Source organism: Rhinolophus hipposideros (assembly GCF_964194185.1).
Source record: "Rhinolophus hipposideros genome assembly, chromosome: 5".
NCBI classification, from domain to species: domain Eukaryota; kingdom Metazoa; phylum Chordata; class Mammalia; order Chiroptera; family Rhinolophidae; genus Rhinolophus; species Rhinolophus hipposideros.
Window position 1 is genome coordinate 91,957,927 of NC_138051.1, and position 12,299 is coordinate 91,970,225.

General features: G+C 34.6%; 1 protein-coding gene across 3 annotated transcripts in view; it reads right to left on the bottom strand.

Moving 5' to 3' along the window:
- Nucleotides 1-492: 492 nt before the first annotated feature.
- Nucleotides 493-12,299, bottom strand: part of TC2N (tandem C2 domains, nuclear) — a 41,471-nt gene continuing 29,664 nt past the window's right edge. For 2 of the 3 annotated variants that reach the window (XM_081049845.1, XM_081049846.1), the window contains 3 exons: nucleotides 8,136-8,250; nucleotides 4,952-5,151; nucleotides 610-2,810 (listed from right to left, as the gene is read on the bottom strand). In XM_081049845.1, coding sequence (XP_080905971.1) covers nucleotides 2,700-2,810; nucleotides 4,952-5,151; nucleotides 8,136-8,250 — 426 coding nt within the window. In that variant the 3' untranslated portion in view covers nucleotides 610-2,699. Of the gene's footprint in view, nucleotides 2,811-4,951; nucleotides 5,152-8,135; nucleotides 8,251-12,299 lie in introns of all 3 variants that reach the window. The other variant, XM_081049844.1, reaches the window with a different exon arrangement.

Sequence of the window (12,299 nt, forward strand, 5' to 3'; positions counted from 1 at the left end):
AAGTTCAGTTTAGGTTATTTTCAGACCACAATTATACAACGTATGTTCAAAATCCCACTGGCTCCTTCTTAATAGTGTGATAAGAGCTAGAACTGATAGACTTCAGTGGTAATTTCTCTATGAACTATGCTAAATAAATCACGCAAAACTAAATGAAAGCCAAATAGTGATGTTATGTTTTGACATGGGCTGCAGCTATTTAACTGCATTAATCTGAAAGCTTGTAAGTAAATTCAGGGCTGGGGAATAGCGCTGTGCAATCTATCAGCTCTCAATATGAACCTGTCCATGGCTTTCTCTGGTCACTCAGCATCACTTGGTTCCCTTCCCTTTGTTACAAGTGAGCAAAGGTCAAGAAACACCTAAGCAAATACAGACAAAAGTGATGTTTGCTTGGAATCTCATTTTCTTATTACCAGTTTCTAAGTTTTTCTCATAATGAGTAGCTATTAAGTGTTTCTTTTTGTATTTCCACATAAAGCTTCAAAGAAACAACCAGAATGTTATTTTTATTCAGAAGCTCTTCACCTGAAAAAAGGCTTAAGTAAACACGAATTAAAATATTTGGGATCTTAGTGTGTCAATACTTCTTTAACTGAAAGAACTTTTAAATGGAAAGGTTTTCTTTTTATTGTTTTATTTACCTAGAATTCTAAGACATACAAGAAACCAAGAAGTCATAGGTTTCCCGCAAATTATACATTATACACATATTGTAAAAATATTAAAAATTAAATACTTAAAAACTGAATTAAACACGTGACTACATATCATAAATTTAGAAATTGAAAGCATTAATAGAACATAAAAATGGCCCAAATAAAATTCTAGATTTCTTAAAACAATGAAGTCTGCTATTTATTATCTAAAAGCTAATACTCTTGCGTGTCTATCAAAATAGTTGCATTTGCAGAGGATTTTTAGGGCAGTGAAACTACTGTGTATGATACTATACTGGTGAATACATGTCATTATGCATTTGTCCAAATTCATAGACTGTACAATGCCAAGAATGAACTTTACATAAACTATGGACTTTGAGTGATAATGTGTCAGTGTAGGCTCATTGATCTGAACAAACATACCACTCTGGTGTGAGACGCTGACAGTGGGGGAGGCTGTACCTATTTGGGGGCAGGAGTTACATGGGAATTTTCTGTACCTTCCACTCAACTTGGCTGTGAACCTAAAAGTGCTCTAAAAATTAAAGCCTATTAAAAAAACATTTTTTTAAATAGTTGCCAGTTGTCTCAAAGATTCAAAAGACTACCCCCCACAGGGTGATTTCTTTTAAAAGGCCATGTGAGTACTGATCAATATCCCATTTTTTCACAAATCTAAAAAAAAAATTTATCTCAAAATGCAGACAGTACCTGTCAACACCACCAGTGTACCATAATGCTAGGTAGTAAAAGCAAAGGGCATGTATAACTTGAGGAGGTAATACCTAGGAAAAGGGGGATTCGGTGTATATTTGGGAAAATCTTAATAAGATACACAGAATATAACTAGAATGAAGAGGGCATGCTTAAGCTATAGCAAAGTACACTTCTGGCTTAAAATATCACCATCTATTTCTTGGCATGTGTGAGATAAGCTAAGAGAGAAAGAAAAATGGAAGACCATGAACACAGAGCACTCGGTCTACTCATTAGCAAAAATAAAGTCAAATTTTCCAAGATCAAGGATGGTCTTATTTATTTCTTCAAACAGCTGTTTTTGATGGCCATAGCTTGTATGGCCAACTAAACTGCAATTGTCCCCACACACTGAGTTCTACCGAGTACCTGAGAGAAACTGCAATAGCACATATTTATTTGCTACAAAGTTTGATCAGGTATGGTGATTTTTTAAAATAGGAAAGTACTCTAACATTGTGAATTACAGAACAAGTAATCTATATTTAAAAAACTAAAAACATGGAAGTGATTATCACAAAATATCGAATTTGCTATGTAAGCCCATTTAATTCTGCTCATTAGGATGGGCCATATACATAATAATCTTATTTCAACTTCAAATAAAACAATGAGTAAAATATTGAAGGAGGAAAAACACATAGCAAAATGTGTGATACTGAATTGCCAATTAAACTTTAACCTCTGATGTTTTCATTATTCTTGCCAAAATGTAGTTTTCTATATTTTGAAGTTTCTTGGATATCAATAGCTTACAAAGTGGCAATATGCTACCTTATGGGTAAGAAATGATAAACACGGGGCACAAATTTTCCCCAAATATTGAAGTTGAAGTACTTCAATTCATTTTTGGTTTCTGAGAAAATATGTGGCGAGACATAAACATTGAAGTCAAGATACAATCAATGACGACTAGCACTGAAATAGTCAGTGGTAAAGTTTTCTAAATGTCTAACAGTACTAGATTTTGAATAGCTAGGTAAAGCTTTAAAAAACCCCATAATCATAATGCGGCAATAATGATCCACGGTTGATATTCTCACTGATTGTATAATTTATTTAATTGCCCTAGTAATACTACCCTTTTGTTTCATTGACTATTTTGGCACAGTTTTCATATCAAGTTTAATTTTTATCAGATCTGTCATATACTTAGAATTATGACGTCCACAAATGAGTTGACATATCTACTGATTTGTCTCTTCTCATTGGTAGCAAATTAAAAATCCTAAGTCTTCTAAAAGAATGTCGAGTTCTTCAGCAAATTAATATGTGAAATCTTCAAGATGGATTTAGTTTGTGCCACTGGACAACAACCTTTTCTGGATTTGTAACTGTCTCTCTCCACTGGTTCGCTGCTTCAATATTAGTGCTGTCTTCACTTATCCAGATCTGGAAAGGAACGGTGCAATTATTTCACTTAACAGAACAATGGCACCTGAGTTCACACAGTTATTATTCCTATTATACCATGTTTCCTTGAAAAGAAGACCGGGTCTTATACTAATTTTTGCTCCAAAAGACGCATTAGGCCTTATATTCAGGGGATGTCACCCTGAAAAATCATGCCGGGGCTTATTTTCCGGTTAGGTCTCATTTTGGGGGAAACACAGTAAATGAGAGACAACTGGAAGTTTGGTTTACGTATTTTCAATTACACATCTTTTCATTTTTCCAAACATTTGTTTGATTTCTCTATTTGAAACTTAAATGGGAAAACATTTAACCTATTTACTCACTCTGAAGACTATTTTGTATGATTCAATTCAATTTAAAAATTCAATGTGACGTATTACAAAATTCTTTCCCCCCAGTTGTTAGTATTCTATTATTATTCAATAAATCTAGAAGCTCAACTTAAAATTGATCCCAAATGTACTCAAAAACACTTTTGTAAAGATTAACTCAGAATAATCATGTCTTAGATTGGTAAGGAATGTGCATTTTTAAGTATCTTTTACATTAAATAAAACTCATTTTCACTGAAATCTAAGTCATTCTTGATCCACAGTAAATGATTTCATAGTACCTATCACTTATGTAACTTTAGATAATAGATGTGAATGAACGGGGGGGGGGGGAACTGTAAAGCATTATGCAAACAGAAGATATCACAATGGTTATATAGCATGGGGGTAAAGTGCACAAGGGATCAAAAAACCTGAATTCTCACCTCAGTACTAGAACTAGTAAATGCTGTTTCTTTGGAATTCACTTCTCTGACACTTAGCTTCTAATTGTTTTAAATAAAGACATTAAAGCAGGCCAGTCAATGGTTTTTAAACTCTGTCCCCTTAATTTCTTGTTCTGAAGAACTTTTCCTTCAAATAAGATGTTACAAACAACACTAGAGTGCTTCGGTTAGTATAGGAGTGGGAGACCTTGGTTCCACATTTGGCTACTGCATCCTGGTGGCTCCTAAGGAAACCAGAGAAGCCGTGGGGAACAGAGATGGACCAGCAAGAAGCTTTCCAGAACTATTATTCTTAACTAGAATCTCAACAGAGAAAGTAGAATCACCAAAAAAGTTATCCTGAAAATCACTGTCAAGTAAATTTCCTATTCCACTCATACATGATAGTTGAGGCTTGATGATATAGGAAAACTTTAACTGAATTCAGTTCATAAGCCTCATGGTGTAGAACATATGCTAGTTATATGAATTCTTGAGTTTAAGCTCTTTTTGAATAAGAATAAATGAAGAACAAAACTATAATAATTGTTTACAAAAGTTGTAGGTAAAGTGAGTCAGAGTTAATATCAATCTTTGAAAATTCACATGTAATTTGAAGATTTCACGTAAACTGCTAACATCCTGTTGTCAAGTAGAGGCTTTTAAACCAATAATATGGATTTTGGAATTTAAACGTGAGTGAAACCATTTTAATTATGATAAAAGATAATGGACAGCTACCACTAATACACTCAGACTAAAGGAAACCATGAAAGGAAACAAGTTTCAACAGAATTGGCAAGTAGGCAAGTGTTATGTTATCTTATACAAATTACTACGAATTTTTAAATAGATTAATCCAGACACCAATATTGACTATCAAAATAATATCACAACTGTTAAAACTGATGTTTTCTGCAAGTTCACATCTAACATAATTCAGTTAATAGCAGAGTTAAACATTAAATTAAACATGAAACCAAAAGCCTTACAAAATTTGATTTAGAGTTCCCTCCTTCACAAGGAATGAGTCGGTAGTACTGAAAAATTGATCTTTCTTATAGTTTTTAAAATTGAAAAGCTCAGAAAAAGACTTATTTTACCCCCAAATAAAAATGTTAAGATCATTTGAAAAAAGGAGACTTATTTTAAGATAAGCCTGATTGCTCCAAATATATATATTAAAGCAAAAAGTCTGACAAGATTTGATTTTTGTGGTAACACTAAATTTTTACTGAGGGTGCTAAAGAATTTTATGCTATTAAACTTCAATTTTATCCTATATTCCTGTTGTTAACCAACTGTTTAAATGCATAGAAAAGTGCAAGGAAAAATTTTAAGATGAAAACTCCCTACTAACCTGCCCCACAAAGTGTCTTCTTCTTACAGAGCTTCGACTATAAAGCTTAATGAGAAAAATAATGTCTGTTTCATTCTGTATAAGTGGAAAAATCATAGTCTCTCCCCACTTTACTCTTCCATTGGAGGCCTTCAGTAAGCGTGTCTTCTTCTTATAAATCAACTCTCCTGAGCTAAACATTGCCACCTTCACAAAAAAACCTAAAAAACAGGAAATTTGGATATATAAAATTTTATTGAAAATACCACGTAAAGATATATATCGATATATTGTTTGCATCTATATATTGTCTGTTGTAAAAATATAAATAAGTCACTTTTAAAGATCTGATGAGCTAGCTACTGCCGTACCAGAAAACAGCTCCAGTAAACTTGATAATTTTTATCATACTTTATCATTAACTACTGTCACCTCAAATGAATTTAATCTTCTTCTAACCTGAATGCCATTAAAGGCTGGAATTGTAGGCATAACTAATTTTATACATTTATAAAATTTTATATATTTGTTTTCACAATTTTATCTTTACTTGAGACTCCAGAAATTAAACATATGCCCACTAGAGAAAATCTATTTTTTAAATAAATTTGAGACGTAGAGCTTCCAGTAATGGTACAATCGCTTGTACAAACTAACCTTCCCATAAATAATTATAAACTCCAGGAAAAATATAAAAAACAACTGTTTAAGACACTAAAGACTGACCAAAAGCAGGAAGAAACTGGAGAGTCAACTCTTATGAGATGGGGCCTGCACTGGGTGAAATTCAGGTTTATACAGCTTTTCACCTAAGCATTCTCCCAAGTCTCACACACAATGCCTACAGCTCAAGCAGAAAGAGCAGTCGGACTGACTTGAGGAAGTCTCAGATAGAGCTGAGGTTACCAGGGAGACAAGAAAATGAGGGAACTTCCAAAAAGGAGGGAGCTGCAAAGTGAGGATGAAGACCTCCTCACTTTAGATTTACAAAACGTAAGATTTACAAAACAAATCCATTAGATTTACAAAACAAAGATCGTTGGTAATTTGATTAAAGGAAGACACCTGTTAATGTAATAAATCACACCTGTAGATTTCTACCATAGTCCTTGTTTCCTAGAATTTACCCTTTGTAGTCCTGGTCATCTATTCTTTTAATGCCAAGTTGGACTTTTATTTGCTTATTTCTTATTTTATGATTTTTTTCCATCTATCTAGATAAGTGACGGTAGTCTATAGCTATTTTGTGTGTGTACTATTCTTTCTGTTTTGGTATCAAAAATATGCTAACCTCATAAGGTTACTTTTTCCATGCTTTGGAACAGTTTACATAGAATAGGAATCATATGTTCCTTGAAAGTTTGCTAGAAGCTGCCAGTAAAGTCATCTTGGCTGGGTGCTTTTATTGGAGGCAGCTCTTTAACGACCTTTACATAGTTATTGTTTTATCCAGATTTTCACTCTTCTCTAGAGAACTTCAACAGTTTTTTCCCTTAGAAAATCACTTATTTTATATAGATGTTCAAATAAACTGGTATAGTTATAAATGGTATATGGTCTTATTTATTATTGAATCTCTTCTGAACTTGAAATGATGTCCTCTTCCTTGTCCATGCTTTATTTTTTGCTTAATCCAACCTACCACAAGTTTGTCTAGTTTAATGATCTTTTCAAAGAAAAAGCTTTTAGTTTTATTGATTATGTCTTTTGCTGTTGCCTCAATATCTATCATCTTCCACTTTGGCTTTAATTCCTTACATCTACTTTCCTTTGGGTTTGCTGTTTCTCTAGCTTCTTGAACTGCATGCTTGGTTTTATTTGTTTTGTCTCTCTAGTTGCAGTGCACATCCATTGCTTTTGCCTGCCTCCAGACATTTTCTCTTTTTTATTTTATTTTATTGGGGAAGGGAAACAGGACTTTATTGGGAACAGTGTGTACTTCCAGGACTTTTCCAAGTCAAGTCGTTGTCCTTTCAACCGTAGTTGAAGAGGGCGCAGTTCATCTCCAGGTCCAGTTGCCATTGTTAGTTGCAGGGGGCGCAGCCCACCATCCTTTGCGGGAGTCGAACTGGCAACGTTCTGGTTGAGAGCCCACTGGCCCATGTGGGAATCGAACCGGGAGCCTTAGGCATTAGGAGCACGAAGCTCCAACCGCCTGAGCCACCGGGCCCGCACTATTTTCTCTTCTTCTGGGAGGAAAAAGGAGTACTCTTTTTCCACTCTAAGCCCTTTAGGTAGGTCTGACCTCAAAACTCCACCTCTAGAGTGGCCTTGTGAACCTGGCCTATACAACCAAACTATCAGAAGCCCTGCTGTGCCCAAAGGGCAAGGAGAAACAAGCATTTCAAGGGTTGTGTTTGATATTTCTGGTTTTTTTAAAATTAAGTTTCTAGTTAGCAAACTATCCAATGAAGGGTACAGACCTAAAGAGAGGATAAATTATCGAGGCTAGTGAAACATATCTGACAGTCTTCTGGACACTCAACCTAAATTAACTAATGAGGAAAACAATAAAGAAAAAAAGCCTCAAATTAGGGTTTCCAGGCGGGAATTTCCACCCATTCTCAGGAATTTTTTTCACTTTCCCATTCCCGAATCCCGAGAAATGTTGGTCGGAAAATCAGGAAAATCGGCTCCTCGAACCCAGTAATACGCACAATGGGAAATAAATGTACTACTCACAATGTATCTCTTAGACATTTTTCCTATTTATCGTTAGGGTTTCTGGGTGGGAATTCCCATCCGTTTTCGGGAATTTTTTTCGCTTTTCCATTTCTGAATCCCGAGAAAATTTGGTCAGGAAATCGGGAAAATCGGCTCCTTGAACCCAGGTGGTTGGTAGTATCGGCCGTCACTCTGTGGAAACGATTCATCATAGAGTACAGAAAACGTTTATATCTTGGGATTCGGGAACAGGAAAGCAAAAAAAATTCCTGAGAGTAGGTGGGAATTCCCTCCTGGAAACCCTACCTCAAATGCAGGGAGGTCACAACTGGATAAGAATCAAGAGACCAGTGGATTAAGTAAGGTAGACACAATGGCTAAAATTTGAAATCCAATAAAGTGATTTTAAGTTAAAAGATAAGTATTTAAGTTGAATAATAAATATAACTAAGATTTTGATCTCTACTGTAAGAAACGCAGGGAAAAATGATCTTTTACTAATATCTTCTGAAGACCTACTTTGAACCACTGACATACTTACTCAAAGTCAGAGGTGTTGATGAGCTTGGAAGGTACTGTGCCTCAAGAATTTGTAACTGAATCCTGCTGTTGACAGCTTGAAAACATGTCCCCAGTTCAAGTTCTGCGTGGCAAACCTGCATATCAAAAAGGTGTCAATGGGTAGTTAAGAATAAGTTTTGGGATATTTCAAAAATTCAAAAATAAAGAGCTAAGATTGGAAATTTTGACATCACTGCTTTTTATTCACACCACAAAGCTATATATTATAAGAAAAGGTTTAGAAGATAAATGTCATGGGTTCTATAAATATGAGGTGTTCACTGTCATGGATTCTGAAAATGCAAGTTACAACTACATATCGACCTTTCAAAATCAAGGAAACCAAAAGACAATTCAAATTAAAAACAAATTAAGTTCCGAAGCAGCTTTTCTAGAGAAAATAGTGAAATAAACACCAAAAGAGCAAGCATACTTTCATCAGACTTTAAATGTAGTCATTTGCATTATTTTTTTGAGAACATATAAAATATGATTTGAAAATGTTATACATGAGAATCATTACTATTTTTTCTCATTGTAGAAATCAGAGTAAGTGCTACCCAAATCAGAAGACAAAGGATTACTTCAATGAACAGATTTTTGGACGGAGACCTGAATGACTCTGATGAATGGAAACAAGCCAAAGAAGAGAGCTGGCAAGCAGAATGCTAGTGCAAGTGATGGGGCAGTAAATAAGAAGAAAGTCAAAGGAAACCTGAGGCAAACGGGAAAATGAAGGAGACTAAGAGAAGGAAGAGAGTTAAAATGTGCTCTTCAGTACTGTTGACTGACAGCAGAATAAGTTGGTAATTTGTCTGTAGAGCACAAGCCAGCCTACTTCTGTGGATTCCAAGGTCCTTGGAGTGAAAAATAAGAGAGAAACATAAAGTGGTCCAAAACTCAAAAACATTACTCTTCACATGTTGAAAAGAGTAAGTATGGGACTAAAGCAAGAACATAATGTGAACAGATCTCACAGGACTCAGCGTAGACAGACTCAAACGTCTGTGCTAGTACTGATGCCAACAAAGCTACAGCACAGCGGAATGACACTTTATGACGAAGTTTATATTTGATAATCGCCCAGTATTCCCCCCAAATTGGTTCTTGGCTCACTAAGAAAGAACCTTTCTAGGTATGTGCCATTAACTGAATCTTGGGCATTTTCCTAAAACATGATTCTGTGTTTTAAAATTAGTCATGTCATAAGAAATCAAAAGATACACTCGCGTGAAAAGTGAATCACTTAAAAGCATAAACTCAACTGTTGAGGTTAGATTTCCCCGTTGAAAACTCTAAAATGATGATAAACCTTGTCTATTTGGGCAACAAACGCTGAATTCTAATAAATAAGTGAATGTACTGCTTTTACTTTTAACCAGAGTAAGACTGGATTAATAAATCTTTTCACGTGAACTAATTCAGTACCCATATATAAAATAAAACCTTTGCTGATTAAAAAAAAATGAGGCTTTCCCTGGCATGTAAAAATAATACAGTCACTTAACTGTTTCCAAAAACACAAAGGAAACCATGGATTAAATTTTTCATTATTTTTTTCACTATGGTTTTGTACCTACAATGTAATAACACTTATGAAAACACGTGGTAGAAAGAACTCTTAGTGTACACACTTGATTTTATGTTCACTTTCATAAAATAGAACAGCATTTGGCAATGGGTTTACCATTTCTTTCTTGCCAAGATTATTTCACAACTTCAATTTATGTTGCAGAATATTATTCAGATCATGAAAAAACTATTCAAAGTGGTTTTCAATCTCATACTAACCAAAAAAATTAAAATTCCAATTAGTAGGTATATATTAAGTGCATCTTTAATGAACAGAAAACTGTGGATGATAGAAGGTATGATCTCTGCTCCTGAATAATGTATCATTTTTTAAAGAAAACTTTGTAAGCCTTCCTGGAATTGTTGTTAAAAGCGAAATGTTAAGCATAATTAGAGAAAACCATGATCTGGTGATGTTTGAGAATATGTTCTTCGGTGGGCAATACCTAGTAAAAGAGCTGGCTCTGGAATCAGAATGCCTCCCCAACTACTGGCTCTCTGACCCCAGGCAAGGGCTTCAATGTCATGGTCTCCACAAGAGGGACAAAAAGAGCAGCAGGCTCATAAGTCTGATGTGAGCACTAAATCGCTTAGGATCAAGTCCGTTGTACAGTAAGTCTCTATAAGTGTCAGCTATTTCTTCAGGCAAACCTTGTCTTTTCCACATTATTCAACACAGAAATTTGGGTTTCCAAGTAAATACTTACATTACTATTTGTCAAGGTCAAGAACTCTATACTGAGGAAAAAATTAGCTGTACATGAAAGTTCTACTGTTCAGGGTGAAATCATTGTCAGAGTGGAGGATGGGAATATTAATGTGGCTTTTTCAGGGTCACAATTAGAACACCAATTTTCCTCATCAACAGGAAACAAAGCATACTATTCTTGCTTTGGCCAATATGAAACATTCGTACTCACTAATATAAAAGCGCTTGTCCAGTATAGCCTGAAATCTGTTCTTTCAGGCCATTAATACTTGTATCTAGTACCTGGCACACAACAGATACACAAATGTTTATAAGACCTCTGATAAGTGAAATATAGTTTGGTGGAAACTTAACCATATCATTCATTCAGATTCTCCAAGGCAGATAAGATTATAATTTCTCAATTCCCCAGAAAATACCATTGCTGAGATACCAAACTGATGTATTTTTTCTAGTCTTACCAAGTTTTAATATATCAATTACCCATTTGAATAGTATATTTGTGCCTTCTATAAAATATGGTTGCAGATTGTCTACTAAGCTCCTTTCAAAAATGCAAGTGACAAACTCCTGTCACAGTTACAAATCACATTTGCTATGTTTCAACAGAAAATAATCTAATTTAGCATGCTTTCATTCATCATTTATTCTTTCATATCTATCTACATATAAATATTCAATGCCAAGAATATGACAGGCCCTCACTAAGAGTACAGTAAAATATAAAGAAAGCAGATGGATGCTCAAGCTGAGTTTTGTTTAAAACTAGTAACTTAAATAAGTTGTAATAAATGCTATAAAGAAAACATATTGGGGTTGGAGACAGAAAATAGTAGACAAGAAATAACTGATCAAGAAATTTCCATTCTTCTTGATCAATTACAGTAATCCTTTGTTTTTTTAATCCCTAATTTCCCCTCCAATTCAGTGGCTCTCAACCCTGGCTACACCTTAGAATCACCTGGGGAGCTCTGGGAATCTGCAGATGCCGCTGGCCCCACCCCCGAGATATTCTGATTTAATTGGCTTAGGTGTGGGTATTGTTTGAAGGCCCCCCTGGTGGTTCTCATATGCAGCCAGGGTTGAGAACCACTTAAGTCATCTTAAGTATTTTTTAAGTAGGTAAAACATAAATCCTATATAAATTTAAAATCACATATAGGTTCGACCTTATAAAAGCTTATGGCTGATCACTATACTGTATTTTGCCATTTGTAAAGCGCTCCAGTGTATATAACACACTGACATTTTGGGCCCAAACTTTCAGGGGAAAAAAAATCCTTCATTTTAATTCAAACTTTCATTTGTTTACATTTAGATACTTGTTTTTTGCATTACAAAGGAATTTTAGCATTTATTTTTCAATGTATTATGGTACAAGAAATTTCGTGGACCAGTAACAAGTTCACAATATTTACGCATCATAAAAGGCCAAGAACTCTCAGTCGTTGCAAGTTCGTCGTTAAGTTCACCACAACCAATTATCGTATTCCAGGGTATTATTTTGCATACTGATATCGTTATTGATTTCTAGAGTTATACTTTTAAATCATAAGCATAAATAAAAGAATTTGAAATATTTATATATATACAGAATTAGTACTACCCATGTATAACGCACATCCTTATTTTTCCCTCACAAATTTGGGCAAAAAAAGTGCACATTATACACAGCAAAATACGGTACATGTTATCTTGACATAGAAACTATATAATTAAATTATTGGGGATTTCTGAACAATTTAAAGGCAGTGTTCAACTACCGTGTTTCCCCGAAAATAAGACCTACCTGGACAATCAGCTGTAATGCGTCTTTTGGAGCAAAAATTAATATAAGACCCAGTCTTATTTTACTATAATATA